Source organism: Pagrus major, chromosome 5 (genome assembly GCF_040436345.1).
Source record: "Pagrus major chromosome 5, Pma_NU_1.0".
Lineage (NCBI taxonomy): Eukaryota > Metazoa > Chordata > Actinopteri > Spariformes > Sparidae > Pagrus > Pagrus major.
The window spans coordinates 17654993-17680005 of NC_133219.1; the positions used below are offsets into that span (position 1 = coordinate 17654993).

A 25013-nucleotide genomic window follows, 5' to 3' on the forward strand; every position below is an offset into this window, starting at 1 on the left:
TTTGATTCATTTTTGAATGTTTTAAACTAAAATTCTTTCATATGGCACCTTTAACCAAAGGATAAGTTGTTTAACGGTTAACACCTGTTCACAGTCAAACGTAAATAAGAATTCTCCTATAGCTGTTCGTTTGTGTTGAGACAGCCAACCATAAGTTCATAAAGTAACCAGCCACTTTTGCCCAGAACCTGAGGACCTCCACCATGGCTGCAGAGGTGATGTAAGATCACCAGAAAACCCACTTTACCCCTCAAGTTTTGGATGTAAAGGTGCACGATGGAAGGAAGAATGGAAAGGTGGAGCAGAAGGTCTCAGAAGTCCATGTCCCAACCAGACAGCTCTTCAGGAGGACTGTCCTCATCTGGAGGGTAGCTGTCAAAATAGCTGTGATCTGTCGGCCCCGTAAGCTGTTGTGGAAGTGAAGACAATGAAGAAGGAAAAGGTGATAGATTCATTTCTTAGGATGCCTTCTCAATTACTACCTCAGTTTTGGAAGTGGAAAACTATTGTTGGAGCACCTAAATACATAATTGCAATTTCTAAGGTCAATTCTTGTGGTACTATATACAAAATAAAATTAAAAAAACAACTTTATTTGTTATTTTCTGTCATTATATTCGCTTTACAACTTCTACAAACTCTTGGTTTTACAAGTCTGGATAAATATCTACACTTACTTCTCTTTTCAGTGGAGACAGTAAAGTCCTCGCCTTCAGTCCTTCCCAGTTGAAGCCATTGAACCATCTTGAGACACATTATTGAGAGCACATAAAAACATATCAATTAGTAAATCTGCATCTATTTATGTCAAAAATCAAAGCTTGATTCCCCTGGCCATTTTGACCTGTGGATGTTATGGTGTGACTGATTGCGTTACGAGGAACCTTCGCGAACATTCACTTCCTGAACTTGACCCCTTATTCCTGGGGATAAGTTTTGCTGAATGTATGTAGAGTGGGATGAAGAGCAGGAAGTATAAAGACTATTTAGGCCACAAATGAGATAAGCCTTTTGAATATGATTTGCATCTGACTGCTCTTGTACAGTGTTTTCACTGATTATGTAATTGCCGTGGTCTTAAACCACCGGCCCACATTCATAATGTACAATCAGTGCTAAATTTGTGTGGCTCATCTTCCCACTGAGATCAGAACAAAATGAATCGGTTGCTTCTTACCTGTGCTTCTTGATATCAGTAATTCCATTTTTGAGGTTGCCCAGTCGCTCTGAGGGATTTCGCCTGTAAAATAGATCAGATCTTATGACTGCCATTTTGTTGTTCAGGTAAGGAGTTTAAACATTTGAGGACACTTTAATCACTATATTTTTTTTATCTGCTTGTTTATTCTTTGAGCCAGACACCCCATTAAATCTTATAACATTCCCCATCTTTGATACATTTTCATAATCACTTAGCTCCTTCTCCATACAAATTCAAGCCAGCAATGCAGTTTAGCTCCCAGCCTTTAGAATATTTTGGATCCTTCAACCTCATCCTACATTTTTAACTATTCACACCACTTTCAGATGTTACGTCAAACAAATTAAAGCCAGCAATTCAGTTTAGCATCAGGTTTTTTTCCTTCATACATTGTTGGTATTATTCAACTTTTAAGGCGTGCAATGCAGTTTAGCATCAGCATTTCAACATCTGGCATTAACCACACAATTTGCTAAAAAATTGTCGTCTTTCTTCATTTAGTTGCATATGTGGGTTTGAATTGAGCTTCACTCTCAAAGGGTGAGCTAATTTTGTCTGGATTACATTAGAGCTGCAACAATTAATCAATTAGTCGATAAGATGTCAACTATTAAATTATTCACCAACTATTTAGATTATCGAAGACAAAATTCTTGATTCCTGCTTCTTAAATGTGAGTAATTTCTGGTTTTCTTACTCCTCTATTACAGTGCGACATCTAGGGATTTGGGAAACACTGATCAACATTTTTCATCAGTTTCTGGCATTTTATTGACCAAAGAACTAATTGATTAATTAATTGCAGCCCTGGATTAAATGAGACCCCTCCCAGGTACCTAGACTGGACTGCTAGCCTTCCTCTGCTCTACACTATTCATCAGGTCATCGACCATAATCATATTCTGCTCTGAGAAATCTGGTGGTAAGATTGGAGAGATTGGATTGAAGGCTTCATTTTTGAATGTTGCTCTGCCTGCGTGATCTTGTACCTGCATAGTTTGCGTATGAGGTCCTCAGGTCTCTTGGTGATCTTCTTGGGGAAGTCCATCTTCTCAATGCCTTTCAAGATGAAAGTGTACGTCATCATCTGGTCACTCCCTGAGAATGGAGGACTGTGGAGCGGAGGGACAAAAATACAGAGATTTAATTGAGCCTTTGGTTTAGCTGAGGCCTGTTGAAGTGGAGCTTTTCAGCAGCCTTCTGTTCCAGCCAGCAAACAATTACAGCAAATCAGCAGTAAGAGATTGAAGTGATAAAATGGATGATTACAGGCCTAACTGCAGACTGGAAGCACAGATGAACACATGCTCTAACCTGCCAGTAAGGAGCTCAAACACCAGGATGCCCAGAGACCAGAAGTCCACACTGAAGTTGTGGCCTTTGTTGAGGATGATCTCAGGGGCCACGTACTCTGGTGTGCCGCAGAATGTCCAAGTCTTTTGGCCACATCTGATCTTCTTGGCAAAACCAAAGTCAACCTGGGAAGGTAGAGTTGATCAGTTTCATTAAATTTCATTATAAAAAGTCTATGGGGCTTTACCAGAAAACTACTTTCAAGCAATATTATGTAGAAATCAGCATTTTGTGCGAATTGGCCCTCAGTTTCATTTATTTTAAGGTAAAAAAGTTACATCATGTTGCTTTGAGGACTTTCAGGCCCGTTTTTTCTTGAGTAACACTGAGGTGCTTATCAACTTTCTTTAGATCTCATAAAAGCCACTCAGTTTTATCTCCATAGAGATAAAAATGGGTGTAAGCACAGTTCACAGCACAATAAGTACTTCAGTCAATGTAAGGTTTAAAAAGCCAGTCAATGAAATGCATAAAAGTGAGAAAGAGAACTTTGCTAATTAAATCTACTAGAAACTGGTTAGTCATCACAAGGGATCAAACTCTTCACAATAAGAATCTAAAAAAAAAACAATGTTATTTCATTTCATAGTATTTGTTAAAACGCGTAACGCTCACCAGTTTGATGTATCCCTCAGTATCCAGCATGAGATTCTCAGGCTTCAGGTCTCTGTAGAGGACGCCCTTGCGATGGAGGTAATCGAAAGCCTCTGTGACACAACCAACGCAGAATTTGGCAGTGGGCTCATCAAAACTCCCCCTGAAGACAAGAAAGCCCAATTTAAACATTTTGCTGACAAGTGGGGTCAGATCCTACGCTGTTAGAGAGCCAGAGAAACAGCAGCTGTGGTATCATTACACAAATGCACCGAAACCCACTTGCAGGCTGCTCTCATTCAGTGATTGATGATGAGTGAACCTGAGACAGGAAAAGTTCCCTCATTAGGCAGTAACTTCACCAACATACAATCATTTTATGTAACAAGCCAGCAAGTTTTCAAGAAATGTCAGGGGCTTTAGAGTGTTTGGTCTTTCCTACCTGTCTCTGAGCAGACTCCAAACCTCTCCACCCAGACAGGCCTCCAGCAGCATGTACACATATTTGTTATCCTTAAACGTGCGATACAGTCTGGAGTAAGAGAAGCAGAGACAAGTTTAGCTTCAAAGTGAAAGGTTTTATGTAGACAGAACAATAGTCATGCTGTTTGTTTTGTTTTCATTATGTATTCACACTAATTCTGTGACTTTCTGACATCACACTACATCACCATGTCACTTATTTACATAATGACGCCTTTATTCACGGTAGAAGTCAAGCTACCTGGAAGCTAAAACACGACTGAGCCGACCAGAGATACTGTGCTGGCCCAGGTGTGTGTTAGTTGACCAATCAGAGCAGACTGGGTATTTGATGCATTTTTGGGCAATAAAGCACCTAACCCTATTCTAGTAATGACCCAAAATAACATCATGAACCTAAAAAATAGCATTATTATGTCTCTTTTAAAACCAAAATGGGTACCGTCTGGTCTAACAGTATACTATTTTCCTGGTTTAAAATAATCATGGTGCTAATTTTTTTTTCTCTGATCTCTTGAAATTATCACTTTAAACTTAGTAGCCACTAAACTTAGTAGCCACATTTAATAATCACTTGCCTAAACAGTCCACAATAGCTTTCTTTTGTTAAGATACAGCATCACTCAGGCTAGACTCCCCGCTAGTAAACATTAAACTGATGAACTAGCAGGGAGAAAGCTAATTATGCAAAATACATCATAAACAGTAGGCAGCACTCTTGAATGAATGAATGCAGCCCCAGTGGTTGTTACAACAATGCACTGCAGTGACTATAATATATTAAAAGATAGTATGACGCAAATTACAGCTCAATTTGCGAACTAATGTGATTTTAATTGACCCCTGTGGCAATGTTTTCTGAGTAAATTGTTTAGAGCAACCCAGGAGCGTGTAGAGCTTCAATATCACACTGAAGGACACTTGAAAAAGCAGAGTGGATGTTAACGCGCTCAACCACACTGTCATCCTTCACAGCCTTAAATCATAGATCCCCTTGCATAAGTCTTGAAAACAGATTAGAAATATGAAGAGACGATAGTAAAACGTCTGAAAAAGGTCAAATAAATACATCTATGATGAGGAGGCCAGCAAGAGGAGCCTTTCAGATGGTGAAGAATGGCTTTAATATCTGAGCCTGTTCCACTGCACATAGTGAAATTGGATCATCGTAATCTCACGAACAGCGAAGAAAAGCTTCTGCTGCCATATTTCATCACAAATAACTATATTTTTGTAGCACGCATCTCAATATCCCCTGCCTTTCTCCCCCATTGAGAAGATGTAATCTGCTCAAGGCCTCAACTGTGATCTCATCAAAAACTAATAAGCGCCACACTGTTTTCCCAGACTAATGGAGCAGAGCTTCATCATGTAGGATAAAGAATGGAAATGGTTTTGGAGGCCGAGCAAGAGGACTGACTTGACAACGAAAGGTGAGCGAGCCTCAGCGAGGATCTTCCTCTCCGAGTGGATGTGCTCCTCCTGCCTGTTGTCCACGACGTGCTTCTTCTTGATGACCTTCAGCGCAAAGGTGATGTCCTCGCCCTGCACCTTCACCTGCAGATGGAAATAAGGATGGGAAAAGATTTTTGACAATAGACTTTTTCACTTATCACAGCTGTAATAAAATGATAGGTTCACAATTTTATTTTTCTAGTCTGTCTTCAAACAGAAGTCAGCTTCCCATATGAACCTTTAAAAAGGTTTTGCTAGCAGTAATTTCTCCTGTTCACACTCACCATTAAAAGATCCCTGCCTACTTCCCTTTCAGTGTAAGTGATGGGGACAAAATCTACAGCGCTTGTTCAGTCTAAAAATATGTGACAAAGTATATATGAGGCTTTGGCACTCTGAGATAGCCAAACCAAGTGATTATCTACAACCATAACAGTCTTTCTTGTTCAGAATTCCCCTTTTTTCTACTAAAAATACCATAACCATACTTACTTCATTTGTCTAACCCAGACTTCTGAACCATAAATAGATAATAAAAGATTAAGGTCTCACCAGTTCTACTCGTCCAAAGCCGCCGACCCCGAGGGTAGCAATGACCTCCAGGTGGTCGAAGGGCCTGGATGATGGGAACACTGACACCATGTCCTTCAGCCGGATGATGTCTGGCGATAGCGGCTGGCTCTGGTGGCGCGACACAGATTTCTTCCTGACCGGAGACAGAAACTTATATTTTCAGTCCCGGCAAAATGAAAAAGTTTGTAGTTCAAAAAACATTTAACACAGCTTTCATTCACTCTTCTGGCCAGAGCTCACAGCGCTGCACCCACCTGGCATGTCTCTTCTTGTCGTCACGATCGAGTGTTGCCACGTAGCCTTGGAGGTACTTCTGTAGCTCGTTGAAGGTGCCCACCGTCTGATCAAATGTCCTAGAAAAACAACAACCACACGTCAACAGTGCAACCACTGGAATGTTGGCGGAGAGGCTTCATAACCCCAACTTTGATGTGACGGAGGTGTCCCACTGAGGTAAAGAACTAGATTACAGGGGGAAATCAGGGCAAGTCTTGCACACGATGTTGATAGCAGCTACCAAAATACCCCATTCCTGAGGATGATTACTTATTTTGTCGACATACTCCGACCTGCCACTTTCAGATGGCATGTCATAGGTTGTAAAGAAAAGAAAAGAAGAGAAAAGAAAAGATAAGAAAAGAAAAGAAAAGAAAAGAAAAGAAAAGAAAAGAAAAAAGCAAACTAACAACTGAATCTAAGTTGCTACTTGACAACCTTGTGTTACAGAGGAATAGGGAATATTTTGTCAGTGTTTGGTGTTAATGTCTCAACCAGAAAGCTACACTTTAAATGTCAGAGTACTCACTCTCTGTCGATGACCAAGCACTCCACGCCGTTCTCCTCAGCAATGATATTGGCTGACCTAAGATCATCACTGAAATAAACAGAGAGATATACATTACACACATAAAACACACACATTTGTCTTTAAAGTGTGCCCAGAAAAGGCTTTGCAAAACAGCTACCACTGGGCCTACTCTCAAAGAATCAACCAATGAAACTTTTTGGTAATGTAGACGAAGATGATTGACAAAGGCTGTCAGATCACTGCAGATTACATGCGATGAGATTACAGCTATGTTAATCCAGTTAAAATGGAAGTGCACAGTTTCTATTTTTGCCGATTTTGATATTTCCAGCTCTGCCTCTCCCTCTCATTATTTTCAATATGGAAAGCAGGTACTGCTGTGGAGCTTTTCCTCATTTGAATCGAGGTCTTAGGGATAGCAGGTGTCCTAAAGCCCTCTGAGACAAATTTGTGGTTTTGGGCAGTATGAATAAAAATGACTTTGCATGACTTGGCAATTAAAACCGTGTGTCTTTCCACCAAAATATCCCGAAGCAGGTTAAAAATAACAATGTGTGTGTGTGTGGGGGGGGGGGTTATGTTTGTTTTTACCTTATAAGGGCTTTCTCTCCAAAGTAGTCTCCCTTCTGCAGCGTGTTGATGATCTGTGGCAACTTGTGGGCCTCGGTGGTCTGGGTCACCCTCACCTGAAAAAAAATATAACCTAGGTTGAGCGTTCTTGGCAGGGAGGTGTAACATACTATTATTATCATTATTATCATCACCATTTTCCTTTTTTTCTTTTTTGTTTTGTTTATGTTGCTTGTCGTTCCTCATCTGTTGCCAATACAGAAGCAGTTTTCTGCAAAAATACTCCTGAATGTTGTGAAACTTCCTCTTCATTTGTGAGGCTTTAACAACTAGTGGCCCACCCTGGCCGAGGTCAAACAGCCCACTCGTGGCACCATCCTGCCGCAGAAATGCCGCAATGACATCACAGCAGTAAGCAGGCCGGGATGTGTTTTAGCTAAGTGTCCCATTTGACCTCAGCGACCCCCACTTCCCCTGTTTTTCCTGGTGGCTCTCAGAGTTTATTCCCTCCCTTGTCAGGGGGTACGAGGGGGAGGGGAGGAGAGGGAGGTAGTGGAGCTATTTCCTGTATTAGCCCCCTTTCTCCCAAACAACATGTGTCTCTCACTGGTTTGGTTAGCTTAGCGCTGAGGAGCTGCTGTCTCACATCGGCTCATAATGGCATTTTGAAAGTCCCCTGTGGACAGCTCTGGCCCCTCTCCATCTCCCCTCACTCCCCGGTGTCAGGTTGCTGACTTGTCAGACAGACGGGCGGGTGAGTCATAGTCCAACACCTCCACGACTCACATACAGTTTGACTGTCTTGTTTTGTCAGAGTATTAGCCAACATAGGTCTGTTATTGAAGAACAAAATGTTTTGTCTGAACTTAAACTGTCTTTTGGACATGTTTTCTGTCGGTTAAAACATCTAAGCATGATTTCAGACATGGGGTCAGGTATACAACAATGTCCATTAGGGTCTGATATAAGTTTCTAAAAAAATATTTGAGTTAATTGTTCGAAGTTGCCACCTGGAAATCCCTCTCCCCTGAATTGTTGATTTACTTACAGGTTGTAAGTGTATGGATTCACTTTCGTATGCAGTTGGTCTTTATGTTGGAAAATGAAGGGGAAAGAGGAAAAGTGAAAGCAGAAGGGGTCCCAGACTAATGGTATTTCTGGAGCCATTCAACACTCATGCTGAATGATGAGAAAAGCCTTTGCCACAGAGCCTTGAGCAGCATCCTGATCAGTGCAATAGAGATGTCACACAGTATTGTCTAACTGCGGCACCAGAGGATTTATTTTATTGTTGTCAGGACGGGATTAAGGCTCTTGTCTCTGGCCTTAATGAGTGTCATTGTTCAAGAGTCTGAAAACGTCTCTGAAATCTCTGCACTGCAGCCCATGTGTAGCATCTTATCATAACTAAGAGGAATAATGGTGAAAAAACCCATTTAAAAGGACAGATTTTAAAAAACAACAATGGCTCTATGGATGGAAATATCAGTCCACCACTCAGGATGAACTCTAATCACTTCGGTGATCCTTCATTGACCGTAATCACAGGATGGCCATTTTCCTCCGGCGTCACGCTCGGGGTGGGATTATGTTATGCTGCTGTGTTCAAGGTTGTGAGTCATACAATTGCAGGGAATCTGACAAACTGTTATCATTTCACCACTTCCTGATTGATCAGCAACTGACATGACGATGGACAATGAAAATCTGCTTTCAAGAAATAGCAACATATTTGATAACTTACATCATAAACTGGATGACGTGTTTGTGGGTGTGTTTTTGTCCAGCTAGTTCATGTCACCTGTTACAGTGTGTGAGACGCATTACCTTTCCCTGCGCGATGATGTAGAAGGTACTCCCCTCCTCTCCCTCCCGGATGACATACTCTCCTTTGTCATAGTATTCCTAATGAGACAGGAGAGGGGGTGAGGAGGGGGAGAACAACAAACAGAACTGAGGCATTATATTGATTCAACCATCGACCCGCCTCGTCTGATTCCTGGTAGCTGGTCCCCTGCGGGATGAGATCTGGAGTTCAACCACTAATGATGCACTGTCATTCTGAGCCTCTCAACCTGCTGACCAGGGGCAGATTTTTGGGAGGCTTGTGGGATTAATGAAACATGAAGTATAGGTCAAAGGTATGTGTTGATTATGATGCTTTTAATGTCTGTCAAGAGGGCCTTTGATGATCATGGTAATAGGATGAATATGATAGTGGTGAATATTTGTGTTGTGACACCATGGTCTATGTTAATCTTAATTTAACTGTTTTTTTTTTAAACTAGGCTGCCAGTGACTCTTTCATCACTTTTTTTAAATAATCCTTTAAATATTATTTTTAAGAAGTCAAAAATAGAGACAAATGGCCATATATTATCAGAGACATGCCTTCAAATTGCAGATGCCTCTGAGGCAAATTTGTGTTTTGTGATGTTTGGCTATATAAATAGAACTGATTTGGCTCAACTGAAGTTTGCATACAGAGAGAAATTTCTCTGGTTATCTGCTTGTAAACACACTCAACCCTCGAATATAGAGCAGAGTGCTTTACATCATGCCACACGATATCATTTATTATCTTTCCAGTTAGATATCACCTTGTCATCCAGTCAAGTCAAGTGAAAATCAATGCATTGCAAAGTCGTATCCACAATCTTTACACCACAGCCATCTATCACAGGGGAGAAAAAGTGTCTGTTCAAATCATCATCCATTTTTGAGAAGTTTGTAGTTGATTTCAACATAGCCTGAAGCCTCAGTGTTGTTGCTACGGTTACCTGCATATGTAATACACCCTTCACACTGATTTGAAATTATGTTTTCACCGTGAGGTGTCTTGATTTGATTAAAACGTACACCTGTCAGCCAATCACAGACTAAGCAGTTTGTCTGGCCAAGAGACTCAGACATGATGGGAAGCAGTCGGCCATTTACGCTCACGGACACACTCCAGTTTCTTGAGCAGAAGTGGGATCACACTCGACTGAGAAAGTTTGTTTCAATGTTTAGTTGAGTTTAACGAGCATCATAAAACTGAATGACAGTTACTAAACACTGAGGAACAGTATGTTCTCTCAGTGCGCTCAGCTCTCATCCAGAGACAGATTCCTTCACTTCATGCTGTCAGTCACTCTCTCTGTACCTAACACACCACCTCGACCACCGCACTAAAGCCACGCTGCTGAATCAGCGAGCTGCCAGATCGCCTTCCATTTTAAAGCTTTTAGGTGAAAAAAAGGGGAAGTGCAAGGTGACCAGGATGAAATGCCCTCTGGGATGGATGCCAAATTCCCGCCGCTGAGAAAACGGCTGTAATCCATTTGACTATAGAGGACTTTGGTGAAAAGTGAACAAACAAATCAGGGCAACCACGCGTAAACATTCCCTGGTGTTTACTGTCAAAACTCTTGACACGAGTGGCATTTTCCTTGAGCGTCCGAGCTTGTTTACGCCCCGTTTACGCTTCAGGAGAGCCTAGTTTAACACCCGCCCGTGACAGCGGAGACAACATGCCACGGTTTTGTTTATAAAGACTGTCTGGATGATACAGTGACTGTGCAGGGGAGCGACAGCTTTTGAATTGTGTCTCTGGTTTGTTATACCAGGCTGAATCCTGACCTTGAGCCAAACATTTACCTTTTCAGGAAAGAAAGAGGACATTTTCACTCGAAAGCTTAAAAGCACGCCTCTCCATTAGATACTTCAAGTACCCTGACCCCCAACAATCACATACATCCCCTTCTGACTTATCTTATCCATCAGCTTGGTCTGCTCGTGTCAGTGTTAGAGAAAGCCACTAATGCTCTGTTGTGTGCTCGCCAGGTTCAGCTGCAGTCATCCTATTTTTGGAGACTGTCAATCGAACAGTCACAGCAACACATTCAACCGCACGACTCTCTCTGCTTCCACCATCAGAGACACTAAAACAAGAGGAGGAACCTATTTTTAAGACCACCTCAGTGTTCAGCGGCCCCCAGGTGGACTGCTTGTCCTGTGCCGCTCCTTGAAAGCATCGTACTGCCTTCAAGAAGCTGTTGAAACATCAGTCACGGCAAGAGCATGCATGAATGATTTAAAAAGGGGTCAAATATGACAGCCGTTGCTTTCTGCCATCCCCATTTTGCAGAGAAGTGCAGAAAAAGAGCAAAAAAAGCTTTTAAAAGTGGTTGTAAAATTTTACATTTTACATTTTTAATTACAGTATACGTACAACATATAGGCCAGATGGTCCATATTTCATATGTGGCCCATGTAGCTGAGTGTCAAAACATGTTCTGCCTTTGTATACACTCAAGACAGTACTAATTGTCTGTGCACTCTCTTAAAGGAGTAGTTCGACAGAAAGTCTGCAGCCAGCAACCTTCTCATCCTTGCTGATTGCCTTCCTGTTTTTACACTGTGTTTTTTAACAGATGAAACAAGCAAGATATAGCATGTTCATGAGTGAGCTTGTGAGACGCTGGCAGGCTAAGTTGGAGAGGACCGCTCACTGAGCTAACGGCAGCTAACTACATTGGGCGCCCATACACATAGGTGAGATATAGAGCAAGACTGATGTGATAAAAACACTTAAACAGCATTTTGACTTCATGAAAACTTTAAGTAAATGGTTGTTTTAGTTGCCTGAAACCAAGTAGACCCAAACCACATTGTAGATCAGAAATACCCAATGGTAACAACCCAGCCCCTCTAAAGATTACTATGTAACATCTTGTTTGTTTAATTCAAAGTGTAACAACAGTTTGCTGTTTTACTACGGGTTATGTGTATGTGCTGGACTAATTAACACTAATTATATCAAACAGATGTAGCGGTGTGCTCTCGCTGTGTGAGAGCACATTTGGTGTCATAATTCAGTTTACCATTTGTAACAGTGTCACACTAGGACATATATTATCATATAGCAGCTCTCATCACCTGTGCTTGTCTTGGAGCTCTGTTATATTATAAGCATTTTCCTAATAGAAACATGATGTTTTAGCTGTACCAAGTTGTCAGACCAATATTTCAGTCTTAGTAAAGTGGTCACAAAGTTGAAAGCTCCAACATTTTTTTAACTTTTTTAAGCATCCTAAGTTAGGTAGCTTGTTAGCTTAGCTGAACATCTGTGTTCAGACCATCATTGCTCGGCTGCAGTTCTCTGGGTAAGCTTGTTAGTCTGTGTGACGACATTTATTATATAAATTATTTCATGCCAACTGATTTTCATTTCTATTGTATGCTGTACTTTCAACAGAGCTCCGTCTTTGCTATTGAAGCTTTCCAGTTCAAATTCCAAACTGCAGATCAGATTGAAAATCTGACAGACGATCCAAAAGTGAGGTACTCAGACCCCCTCACACACACACACACACACACACACACACACACACACACACACACACACACACGCACGCACGCACATACTATACAGGCAAAAATACACACACCAGAACACACCAAATTCCATTCCCCCTCTGTTTGACACGAAGCTTCAATATTATCTGGCGGATTCTCGACGAACATCTGCACCACTATTAAGTTACAACCACCCCCCCACCCCCCACCCCCGAGAGGCAACAGAATCAGCTCCATCAGAAATGACTGAATAAGGAAATTCTCCCGTAGTGGAAAGTAGCGGGACGACCAACCATCACAATGAACGTCCTTGAAGGTTTCATTGTGAAAAGACGCTGAGAGAGGCTGTTTTTGACCCGGAGCTGACAAGCTCCGCTCCGTTTTCTCCTTCACCGTTGAAATACAATGCTTACGGAGGAGAACTGGAGTGAGCCATTCTCCTGCATGTTTCAACACACACACTTAACACACACACACATTCACTTTTACACACGTGTATGTTCTCACACCAAAAGGCTGTCACTCGCACATCTTTAAGAAATCACTCGTCCCCCATTTGAATAAACACTTTCTGGGGCCTTGGTCAAATAATTATGGTAACAATATACAGCGCCCGGCGATGACAGGAATAATATCGGCTCTGTTCATCAACAAGGTAATTTGTGAGGTCTTGCCGACTGGAGGTAGAAAGAATATGCTGACATGCAGTAATGGTATATGGCCAAATGGTAATGATATTTTGACAGCAGCTATCTGCAACGCTGGGGCTCCCACGAGCTGCCAGTGGGTTGTGCAATACTGAGGCAATACAATGAAAAGTCTAATTGTCCCTCCAGTAGACATATAGATAGTTTGACAGAATAACTTACCACCTCGAGGCAGTCCACTATTTTGCTTAGCTTGTCTTCTGGTAGATTGGCCAAGAGTGAAACACTGACAGAAAAGACAAAACACAGACGATGAACTTTTATTTCTAAATCTACATTCGAATACAAAATTACTATACATTACACATGCAGGACAATGTAAGTGATCTAAACCTGTTGTTATCAGTTTTTAAATTTTGCTTTTATATTTATAAAAATTATCATTGATTATAATTTGGACTGTTTTCTTGATCCCAGATCTGATGCTCAACTCTCTTTGCAAAGCTTGTTGCAGCTTTTAGCCTCGTTTACCTTCTTTAAGCTTCTTGTTTTTGTTCTAAGCCACTAAGCTCACAGTATGGACAGGCTGGCTAATGGCTTCCTGCCCGCTGAACGACAGACAGCCAAATTAAAGGAGTTTCTAGTAAAGAAAGTTAAAAATCTAGCAGAGAAGAATTAGGCCATCAATGATGTACCTGTGACTGTCGGGTGGTTTTGGAATCTTTCTGCCCCCTACTGGTCCGAAATGGCAAAATGCAGCTTTAAATGTAGGTATAACTGTTGCTATGGGAAGAAAAACTATATAGTTTATCCATAAAAACGATGTCATTCTTCCACCTCTATCCTGGACATTACTTTCTTTTTTTTACTTGTCATTACTTACATAAAAGTTCTTGTACATGATCGCTTACGAGAATCATAACAGTAAGGTGATGCCAGCTTGTCGGCTATAGTTTTCGGCTAACCTTCTGAGGAAGTTGCGGTACTGTTCATGCCGTGTCTCAGCCGTCCTCCTCATGATGTTCTGAAACACCTCCCTGTCCAAAGCCCACGTCCTCACTTTGTTCACCGCTGTAAAAGCAACATCACATCCATCAGAAAGTGGGGCAGGGTCAAGGTTCTGACCTTTCAATGAACTAGTTAGCCTGATCGGTAAATTTGAAAGGAGTCACAGCTGTTTTCAATGGCAGAGGAAAATTTGACTGACTGATGGAAGAGTGAGTGAGTTATTTTCTCCTCCCTTATCTTTCTTGCTATTTTCTACTTTAATTAAAGCCCTCTGTCACCACAGAGTAATTATGCATTGTTTTGTTTTGTCAGATGCACAAAGGAGGCGAGAAAAACACTGTAATCTGTCCCCCATCTTGGTGGTGAGTCCGATCAAATCTACAGAAACTCTGAGACGAGCATCTGTTGGTGCAGGGAGGAAGTAGCTGTGAAAGTTTGACATGAACCGGTAGCAAAGAAAGAGTTCCCCTTTATCCACATCATCTGTTATCATGTAAAATCCACTCAGAGAGGCTTGTCAGACTGTCACGGTTTTGCCACTTCACCCAGAATTTTGAGGTCAGCTCAGTGTCCCTCCCCTAAGGGCCACCAGTCAATTACTTGGTTAAATATACAAACCTGGACAAAGAGCACTCACATAGAAGATGGTATGTGCTTTCCAAATGCCAGGGAGGTGAAAACCAATCACAATGCAAAGCTGTGGATATCATGTAAAGCCTTTGTCAACAGACCCATCCAAAAGCTTGTTTACTTCGGTCCTAATGACCTATCTGATTCCCCTGCTCTCACTATCACGCGATCCTCGGCTTTAAGAAGTCACCGCAACTCAGATGAAGGTCACAGAAGAGTCAGATTGCATTCGGGAGTGAGTTGGAGGGAGATAAAAGAATATGAAGTGATATTGGACAGGATGGGAAATTTGTTTTTATTGGCTAGTGTGGCCACTTAAATAAAAATGGTAGCTGCCATCTTTTACCCTCAGCCACAGTCACAATTCTGCATGTGGTAGCTGGTGTTATTTAATCTGGTGTGAATTTTCATTGAGTTTTTTCATGTTTAGCGCCAGTTTATCTCCACAGAAGGAACAGCTAGTGCAGCAACTAGTTTTGGCTCCGACTTGGTTGTGAATAGGAACAACCTGTTCAATATTTCATTTTTGACTCATTTGCAAATGCTTATGGGAGGCCTTAAATTACAGCAGTGGTAAAAATGTCCTTTTTCATGGAGCAAGGGTGTGACTAATAAAATTAGGCTCTGAGTAGCAGATTTGCTTTGTGCTCCATCAGCTCTGGCCGTTCAATACGTTTCAGCTTTAGATCTTTAGGTAGGTATTTGTCAGTGACCTCTCAAAGCACAACCAATGACATGACAGTTGTGCACAACTTAAAGTTAGAGCCCAAGCTATTTTTTTTTTTCTGACTTGAATTGAGGGTCTAAAGACACTGAATGTTGTTTTCTGTACAAATTGTAAAACCCACCAAGGCAGTGTGATTGTGATTTTGAGCTATATAAAGAAAACTGACTTGACTTGACAGTTATATCGGTAACAATGTATATCTTGTCCGATATGCGCAGATTTTACGTTTTTTTATTTTTTTTTAGAGATTATAATGCAGACAAAGATGCTCAGGATAATGTATAATTAATTAATTCCCAGGAAGTTGACTGTTTCAGTGCTCTTACTTCATTTTATTTAGACAATAAAGTGTTATTGTTAAGCTGTGAAATATCCTCCCTCTGTAACTGTTGATAACCACATTTGAATGATCACTGAAAAAAAAAAGTGTGTATATCGGCCTGTATATCAATACCACAGTTTTTTACTTCCTCATATAGGTGTCAGCATTTGCCCCAAAAATCAAGTATCAGTCGGGCTCTACAGAAAGCAACACTATGTAACTTTTAAAGTAATTCTGGAGAATGATAGTCGGTTGTCTCAGGTCCCAGATCATGTAATACCAACACTTTGGGTTAATGGTTGGGGTCAGACACCATGACCTGATTTGGTATTTGATTGTGATTGTTATTTGACGATCTGGGCATGAGACTGGTGTACCCTGCCACTCGCCCTATATTAGCTTGGATTGACTCCAGCCACCCGTGACCATGCAAGGAATTTACAGAGGATGGATGGATGGATAGAAGGAAACTCAACAATCATCACTATCACTATCAATATCTTTCGGCAGAAAGCTACCTAGTGTTGCTTTCAAGTAATCGTTCAACATTTTGAAAAGTACACTTTGACAAGAGATCTGCACCAGTTCTGTGCAGAGTCTCATGGTGACAACAAGACACAGGTAGCCACTGCTCCTGGTTTTTGTCAATCCGATGAGGAGAAGTTGAGTTCTGAGGTAGTTTTCTTCTGTAGAAATGTCAGAATATTTACCTCGTACTGATGCAGTCCTTGTGCAGTTGTACAGAATGGCTAGTTCTCCAAATGTGGTCCACACCGTTATCGATGTGAGCAGTTTGTTCTGTTGAAACACATCCAGCTTCCCATCTGTAAATATGAAACAAGGACAATCAATAGTTTTGTTTGAATCCCACAATTAGGACACAGATTAACAGAAACAGGAGACAGACACATGCTACAGGCAGTCCAGTGACATTTAAGTTGATTCAGCTCATTAACAAAGGACAACGAGCTAGGTTACTGATCATTTGGCTAGAACATAACAAAATTCTTCTTCTGCTTTTCATGATTTCAGCAGCTGGTAGTTGAGCAGGGTAATATATCAATATTACACCATTATCATGATATGAGGCTATATATCGAGATATTTGGTCAAAAATATTGTGATTTTTGTTTTTGGCGCCCACTTCTAGCATTTATGAAGTGCTTTTAAGGAGATTTCAAAATATCAAGATATATCTCCTATAGCCTACAAATACAGTATATATTATTTTAAGGCCATACTGCCCAGCCCTAGCTTGTTTACATAAAACACCTAAAAATAAGCAGGTAATACAGAGACTTGATACGTACAGACATGCAGGTTTCATTTCCTGTATTTCCTGTAATTTGACAATTTTAGGAGCCTCTTTACAACATGAATCCTGGAATATATCACAAATAATAGTTGCTAAATCTTTCATATAAACAAAGAAACAACAATATACCCCTTTGTCCTCTCCTCCTTCCCACCATCTGTACCTACTGTTGGCGCAACAGAAGGCATAACGTGTATTTTTTGGCTCTTGGGCCGTCAGTGACCCTGAAATGAAGTCATTTGCTGCACAAATTATGACTCAAATTAAAGACTTAATTAATGAGATTACAATCACTGGCTCCTGACGTCCATGGGATTATTTCAAGGGCTTTCATTAGTGAATAATCATCAGTCATGAGCTGTTTTATTACCTTAGTGACTGCTCACATCACAAGAGCAAAAGCAGTGTTGGATTCAGTTTTTGGTGGTAAAACATGTCACAGATTCATTGTCACAGCCAAGATTCTGTTTCATACATTATTTATTTTACAGACAATTTAATATGAATAGTTTTGGTCATATTTGGATACATCCCATCGTGTCAGGATTACATTTGCTTCAGTGACTCTACATGACTGTACTACTGACTGACCTGCTGCATTTTCCTGTCCAGGGTGAGAAATCATTGTATCACCAGACAGCAGAACACATTCTGGGACATTTTGTCTGTGAATGGCTAATTTCACCACCAACTACACTGGCAGATGACCAACCATTGTTTCGAGGCCATGTGGTCATCCATAAATTTTGGTTGCCTGGTTACTTTGAGAGATTCACTATGAATGAAAAAGTTCCCTTTAGGAACCAAAAAACTACCAACCCACCATTAAATTATTTTATTAAAGCAAATAAACGAGTAAGTAAATCAGTAAATGAATAAGGAAGGAAATAAATGGGTGAAAAACACATGTTAAGATTTAAAGAGTAGGGTTATGGTACATTTCAGTTTTCTGCCAAAAGATGATAAACTTTTCAGAGGCTAAAATAATTTCAGTATACGTTTTTCACTAACATTAGGTCAGTTAAATGTTCAAACTGGTCTAAAGGATTGCAAAAGTTTAGATGCCATTCATCTGTGTCGATCACTGGAACCAATCGAAAGCTTGCTTGACTTAGAGCTGCTGTGTCTCTTTGATTTGCTTGGCTCGTGGTCCGGAAAGCTGTACAGTAGCCAGTAAGGGCAAAGTTTGAGAACTTGCGAGAAGTTTCTGGTAAAGAAAAAAGTCACTGTTTCCCACACATATATTTCATTTGGGTGGTGCGCCCAGGTATATTAACATTTAAAAGTTAAAGTATATTTGGCGACCCATTTCCCGATTTATACTTTTTGTTTTAATCCGTCCGAGAGAACGACGCCATCTGCGATCAATCAGTGAACAATCTGCCCTTGCTCTTCCCCTCATGCCTACCATCAATCACACATGCTCTGCAGACAGAGAGACGCTCGAAAGTGCCCTCTTGTATGCCCCTACGGTAGATTAACCATGATAAAGTATGCTCTAGGTGCCGACGAGATAAAGTGCCCTCTAGGGTGCTCTTCCAGTGGACAAAACATGGTGAAGTGCCCTCTAATCACAAGCTTCTATGCACTGGTCCCCTCTTTTTACCCCTGCCCCTCAAACATCCTGAGTCCGCCACTGGCTGATTTTTGAGTTTCATTCTCAGGTTGTTAAATATCTACGTCTCGCAACAAGTAGACAGTCTTTCAGTGGGAGACACTGCGAGTAGAATGTGTCAATATCCATACTTGAAGGAACGGTCATCTCAACGCAGCCCACTAAGGTGCATCAGCCGCTGCAGGAAGTGGACAGAAAAGCTCACTTGCTAATTAACTTCTTCCAGACCAAAAAGAAGAAGAAGATCAAACAGGACTGGACCTACCTGCCAGGACAAACAGATGGTTCCCAGGTTCCCCCTGCTTGATGACGTACTCTCCCTGCTGGTAGGTGCGTTCATACATGCACTCCACCATGTCTTTGATCTGCTGCAGCTCCAGCCTCCTCAGGTACTGGTTCTTGTTCAGGGCATCTGTCAGCAGCTTCTTCACACTGGTCACAGTCAACAGGGGAAGAGTTAGAAATGTGACGTACGCTGTGCAGTTTTTGACTGTTGACATTTTAGCAATTTTTATGACTATAATGGACAGAAGTGGACTGAATTACAGCTTGTTTGTTACATATATTTACTCTAGATGTGTTTTTAGTGCCTTAGTATCAGATAAAGAGGAAAGAAATAAAGATTTTTTATTTATGTATTTAATTTGTGAATATTTGCAGTTTTACTTAGTCTTCCATGTCAGTAAACTGAAGATCTTTGGGGTTTTGACTGGTCAACAACAAGCAAGCAATTCGGATACATCAACTTTTGTGAAAATTGTCATGGATATTTATCATATTTTCTGAAATCTTTGACCTAATAATTTGAAAATTGATCAAGAAAATAATCAACAGATTAATTTATTTAAAAATAATGTTGTTGTCTGTGGCCCTCCTTCTTTGCTTTCTTTTCTTTTTTCTGTCTTTCCATCTGTTCCTCCATCCAGCTCTTATTTAATTTTTTCTCTCTTCATTCCATCTGTTTTTCTGAATGTCTCTTTCTTTACTTCTTGTATTTTCTTCCCTATTTTTTTCAGTTGTTGTCTTTCTTTCCTTCATGCCATTTTCCTTTTTTACTTACTCAGTTTTTACTACTTTGCTACTTTTTTTTATCCATTTCCATTCTTCTTTTCTTCAGCCATACCCTTTTTCTTTCCTAATTTCCTTTTTTCCTTCCTTCTATCCTTCGCCTGTTTCTGAAACTGGTCTGAAAACTAGTAAAACAGCCTATTCATTACTACTTTTCATGCCAAGTAGTACTTGTTTGTGTTAACTGAGGTAAACTTCGGGGTATTTTCTGGTAAGTAGTAAGTAGAATATGCTCTATTCTAGTTTTAAGACCTCCTTAAGTAAAATGTCTTTTTAAGTACTTCTCCCTCTGCTGATTGCATTTATGTGGTATGTTCCTGAGCCCACTGAGCCACCAGGACACCCACCTCCACATTACTCACCACGTTTTTAGTCTGAGTGATAAATATTTTGTCTCCTGTGAGAAGATGACTATTTGCAGCCTCTGGGCTCCTTCCAACGATGAATCAAGTGAAACAGCGAAAACATAAAATCATCATGAGCTGTCAAAGTTCACCACTGCGCATTTTAACAGCTGCAGCGAGGGGCCGTAAGAAGAAGACATCGCTTCCTTCGGGGAGTTGTTAACCGAAAAGGTTAAGAGTCACGGTTGAACGCAAACTATAGATCATGAGACCCGGTCGCTGCTCAGAGAGATGAGCGGTGCAGGTGGTGGGTGGTCTGTTTATCCACCTTATCATGTGTAATAAATTATCACTTTGGGCTTCATAAAGCCCGAGCAGATGACGTCCAGTCCTTTATTTTTATACCCACATCCCTTTCTCCCACCAAGATGCGTCATTACTTCTGCCCGCGTCTGCAACATGTTACACTGTCACTCACTGAAGATGACTTTTCTGTTTCAAAGGGCCAGCCTGCCTCATTTACATTGGTTTGGGTTATATAATACATGCTGGGCTTATTAGCAGCATATGTTTTAAACATGAGGATCAGGTTGAGAGAAGGAGACTCTGCATGCTCACATTTATTCAATGCTGAGTGCTGCGTTCATCTTGTACAACATGAAGAACAATTACGGTGACAAAAGGCAATTTGCCTTTCATGTTGGGAAGTCTAACAGGATTTGCTGATTAAATAACCTTTTTTGTTGTCTCTCTGAGCTTGTTGTGTGTGTGAGTTGACGTGCGGGGTGGTCACACATTTGGATTTGATCGTAATGTATCTCTCCGCAGCTTGTCAAAACAACTGTAAAACATGGCTCTCTTTCTTTGTCGGCTTGTGTTAAAATGACAAACGAGCACTTATTGTGTTTGCATTCATTTAAGCTGCAACAGAACAAAAGTGGCTGATTAGAGAGAGCGCTTGAAGAGACGTGGGCAGCATGTGTTGACTGTTGAAGGTGCAATATGTAAGAATTTTGGTTGAAACTTAACTAACTAAAAATAACTAACATGATCAGTTTCAGAGTTTTTGCATTATATCAAGGCTGTCTATGTACTGTGTTGCAAAGATATCTACTGAATTTAGCATGCTAACCAGCTAGCCCCAGCCTGACCTGTCTCATAATACCACTGCAAGCTCCCACTCTGGACCACTAACTGCATGACTAACTGAACTAACTGAGCTAACTAGCTAACGGCAACTACAGTTAGCAGCAATTAGCAGTTACTTTGGTGTTATGCTGCCCCCTATTTGTTAGGAGTGACGTTGCTTCGACAGGTGGCCAATTCTTACATATTGCACCTTTAAAGGTAAATTTAAAAAAGCCATGATAGATAGCCATTTAGACTTTTTAGTCAAGAGTTTTTTTAGATTTCCAAACCTTGTCAGGAACCGCTGAATCTAAATCTTTCTTAACCCTTGTTGTTTGGTTAAGGCTTGTAAGAATAGAGTGATCAACTTTAACTTCAACTTTTTTCTCAATACAACTTGCCTTCATCAGAATGGTACCTGCATTTTGTTTTCTGATTACATCAATTAGTCATATGACTTTATATTACCATGGAGACTAGATGTACAAAACAACCTTCCAGTCATCTTTTTTCAAAACATTTTTCTATAAAATACATTATTTACTCTAAACAGAAGAAAGATTTACAAGAAAAATATAAGTGACTGAAGGCACGATCATCACAAATGTTTGAGCAGTATGGTATACTGAGTGTTTTTAATTATGACGGTTGATCTTAGTATCCAACACACAGTAGTTGTGCAGTATTACAGGTGATCAGTGTAGAGTCCTGTTTCAGTGTAGACACCTCTGTGCCCGCTCACAGCCACTGGGCAACTTATCATACACAAGCTTAATATTTTGCATCTGAGATCTTCAGAGGCTGAGTGCTCAGAGGGTTTGAAATATTTGCTTCTTCATTCTTTTTTCTTTCTTTTGTCAATCTAAATGATCCCTAATATCTTTTTTAGAGGCTTGAAGCTTTAATGGCCCCATGAGGCAGCATTTTGAGATCGACTTACTTCCTTAATTTGATATACTTCCTGTCGGGGTGGGACATACTGTAACACAGGCGGTTAGTATAGATCAATGAAATAACGGTTGGGAGAAAGGTAATTGTTTTTCATGGCAGGAGTGGAGCTCCTTTTTTATTCCAGGAAAGAAAATGTATCCCTGTTTATATTTACTAGTACGAGGTTAAAGCATTTTTCAGGTCATAGATGACAAAGAGAAATACCATTGTGTACATTTTTGTCATTAGTTGAAAAAAGGGCTATAATAAACAAAACTGAAAAGGCCATATTTTAAAGCTACACTGCATAGCCAAAATTATGTGGACACCCAAAGTTACATATATGTGTTATCTCATTCCACATGTCAACACTGATGTTGGGCGATAGGGTGTGTTTTACAGTTGGTGTTCCAGTTCATTTCGAATGTGTGGGATGGGGTTGAGGTCAGGGCTCTGTGCAGACCACACTGGGAATCCATTTCTTTCCTGGCTGTGTGCACATTGTCCTCTCGAGACAGGAAATGGCTGAACACAAACTATAAAAATATTACTGGCATTAAGATTTATCTTTACTGGAACTAGTGAGTCGAGAACAAACCATAAATAAAGGGCTTGTCCACATACTTTTGTTCATATAGTGTTGTTTACTTTAATAGGCCAGTAAAATGAAAACCTAACGAAGAAATAGATTCATCCTGGAAATAAAATCAACTTTTATTTCTTTATCAGTCCGGGTTTAAAAGCACAGTATGTAATTTCTGCTGCTTGTGGTCTCTCAGTCAAAACAAAAGAAGGAGTTTGATGTAGCGTGGGATCATGGGAGTTGTTGTCTTTATTGCTAAATGGATCCCATAACTGATATGTTAAAAAATGAATACTTGTTGTCCATCACAAGTGAGTAATACAAACAACAGAGTGGCTAGCGAGCTAGTTCAGCATCTTCCTCCCATCCTCTCTGATGTCTTTTCCTTGTTTTAAGTTATGGTGAAAAAAGGCCTGAAAGGAAGTACGATGCTGTGGACAGGAAGCCGAATCAAACACACCGTTACCTTAAATCAAACGTTGTCGGAAACATTTAGGATAATTAAGAACATAACTCAACAAACTATATAACAAAGGTTGAATCTTTTTTAGACATCTAAATGTGGAAATGTCACATATTATGCCTTGAAAGTCAGTCTCCAGCAGATGAAATATCTGGAATAGTCTTTTTTTTTATGACACACTAAAATCTCTTTCTGCTGCTTGCATTTTAAACTCTCCTCTGCTATAGGCTGAGACAGACAGAGCCTGAGGGTATCATGAACCTTTAACTGCCTTCTGTCACACCTCATTTTCACCCTTTTGTGTTTGGAACCTCATCTCACCTCGCATCCTTCGGTACCCGGGCCTTCTCGAAGGAGAACTTCGGCAGGCTGCTGGAGTCGTAGGTCCTGGATGTGGGTTCGGCCGACACCCCGGCTTTGGCCCCTTTCCTTCTATTGAGGGTCTCCTTGATGCGAACACTGAGGTTGGGGCTGCCCCTGCTGCTGGTTTTGATGGAAGGCTGCCTTGATGCCAGACCTGCCGAGGCTGCGCTCTGGCTCTTCATCACGTCCTGCAGCTTGTTGAGCTGGATGCACTTGTTCTGCAGCTCTTCGCTCAGCTCGGCCAGAGCTCGCGTCTGCTTGGCCAGCTGCTCCTGGAGACTTTTGATCTGCTGCTCTTTGGCACAAAGCTCCTCATCCCTCCTCTTGCCCTCTCGCTCCAGCTCATCCACTCGGGCCCTCAGAGAGTCCAGGGATGAGTTTTTGAACCCACCACCATTATCTTTGTAGGCAGCAGATCCATCTGCGTGTTTGTAGCGCTTTGATTTCATCGAACCGTTCCCCATCTTATCACCTGAGGAGAAAGATTCAAAGTCAACATTTGCTGAGGCGTTATGAAAGAGAGGCGAGCTTCTCCAACAGTACAGTGACATTTAGCACGAAAAGGTCTGTTTGAGGAAGCCGGGAGTGGGGTTTCAAACAAAAGAGCTGAGGAGAGAAAACTGGAGAAAGATGGAAAGAGAGAGGAGAGAGCAAATCAGTATATAATGGTCAATGAGTGTGTCTTCTCCATTTATTATTCAGAAGGCAGGAAGTATTACATTACATCAACAGTCACTCCCTATCTGCTAGTGAAGGAGATGCTGCTCAGGAAGCGTAGAAAAATAAAATATAATAAATAAAAATAACTAATGATTTCAGGCTAAAGCGAACTTGTTTCTAAGAGTGTGTATGGGGGAAAATGTCTGAGAACAATCCTGTTTTTGTTGTTTGGGACTGTCGCCCACTCACACATACAGTAGTCTTCATTCATGACATTCCTGCTCTGATACAGTGAGTGGATGTCAGAGCAGGCTGTTCTCTGAGAAAACAGAATTACTGACATCATTTATAAGCCCTTAGGATTGTGCGTTTTGTTTTAAAGCCTCACCTCTCACACATCCTGACTGGAAGATCTCCAGAAACAGATTAACTGGCACACAGCTGAGGACCTCTCTTAAGAGAATACTCTGCGACTCTTTTAATTAAAGTCAATTAAAAACTAACTCAGTTCAGTTTTTTTTTTTAAACATCTCCTATCGCACCTGCAACTTCCGATGCCTCGTCACTCTTCTCCAGAGATGTGAGGGCTCAATGAGTCCGTGTTTGGATCAATCAGAGTAGATGTCAGCACTCACCTGGGTAGTTTTCAGAGCCTTCACTCGAGCTTGGGAGAAGATTTAAAAGAAGAAATTACGTGTTCGCACGTTCGAGCATCCGCAGAGAGACAGTCCATGAGCCACACTGCTCTCATCCTCTCTCTCCTCTCCTCCCCGTGTCTCTCCCTCTCTCGCGCGCTCTCTCCTGCTCAGCTGTGCGCGTTCACGCGTGCGCGG

At 41.0% G+C, this 25013-nt stretch overlaps 1 protein-coding gene across 1 annotated transcript; it reads right to left on the bottom strand.

Annotated features, from left to right (window-relative positions):
* Positions 1-311: 311 nt before the first annotated feature.
* On the bottom strand, positions 312-23984 carry prkg2 (protein kinase cGMP-dependent 2). Its single transcript, XM_073466630.1, has 18 exons — positions 23479-23984; positions 18907-19073; positions 16422-16535; positions 13990-14095; positions 13247-13310; positions 8865-8942; positions 7059-7153; positions 6465-6533; positions 5914-6012; positions 5639-5792; positions 5052-5188; positions 3591-3680; positions 3170-3311; positions 2516-2679; positions 2191-2313; positions 1178-1240; positions 678-744; positions 312-407 (listed from the first exon to the last, which is right to left on the bottom strand). The coding sequence occupies exons 1-18, from the start codon at positions 23982-23984 to the stop codon at positions 312-314; spliced, it is 2334 nt and encodes a 777-aa protein (XP_073322731.1).
* Between the last annotated feature and the right edge of the window lie 1029 nt (positions 23985-25013).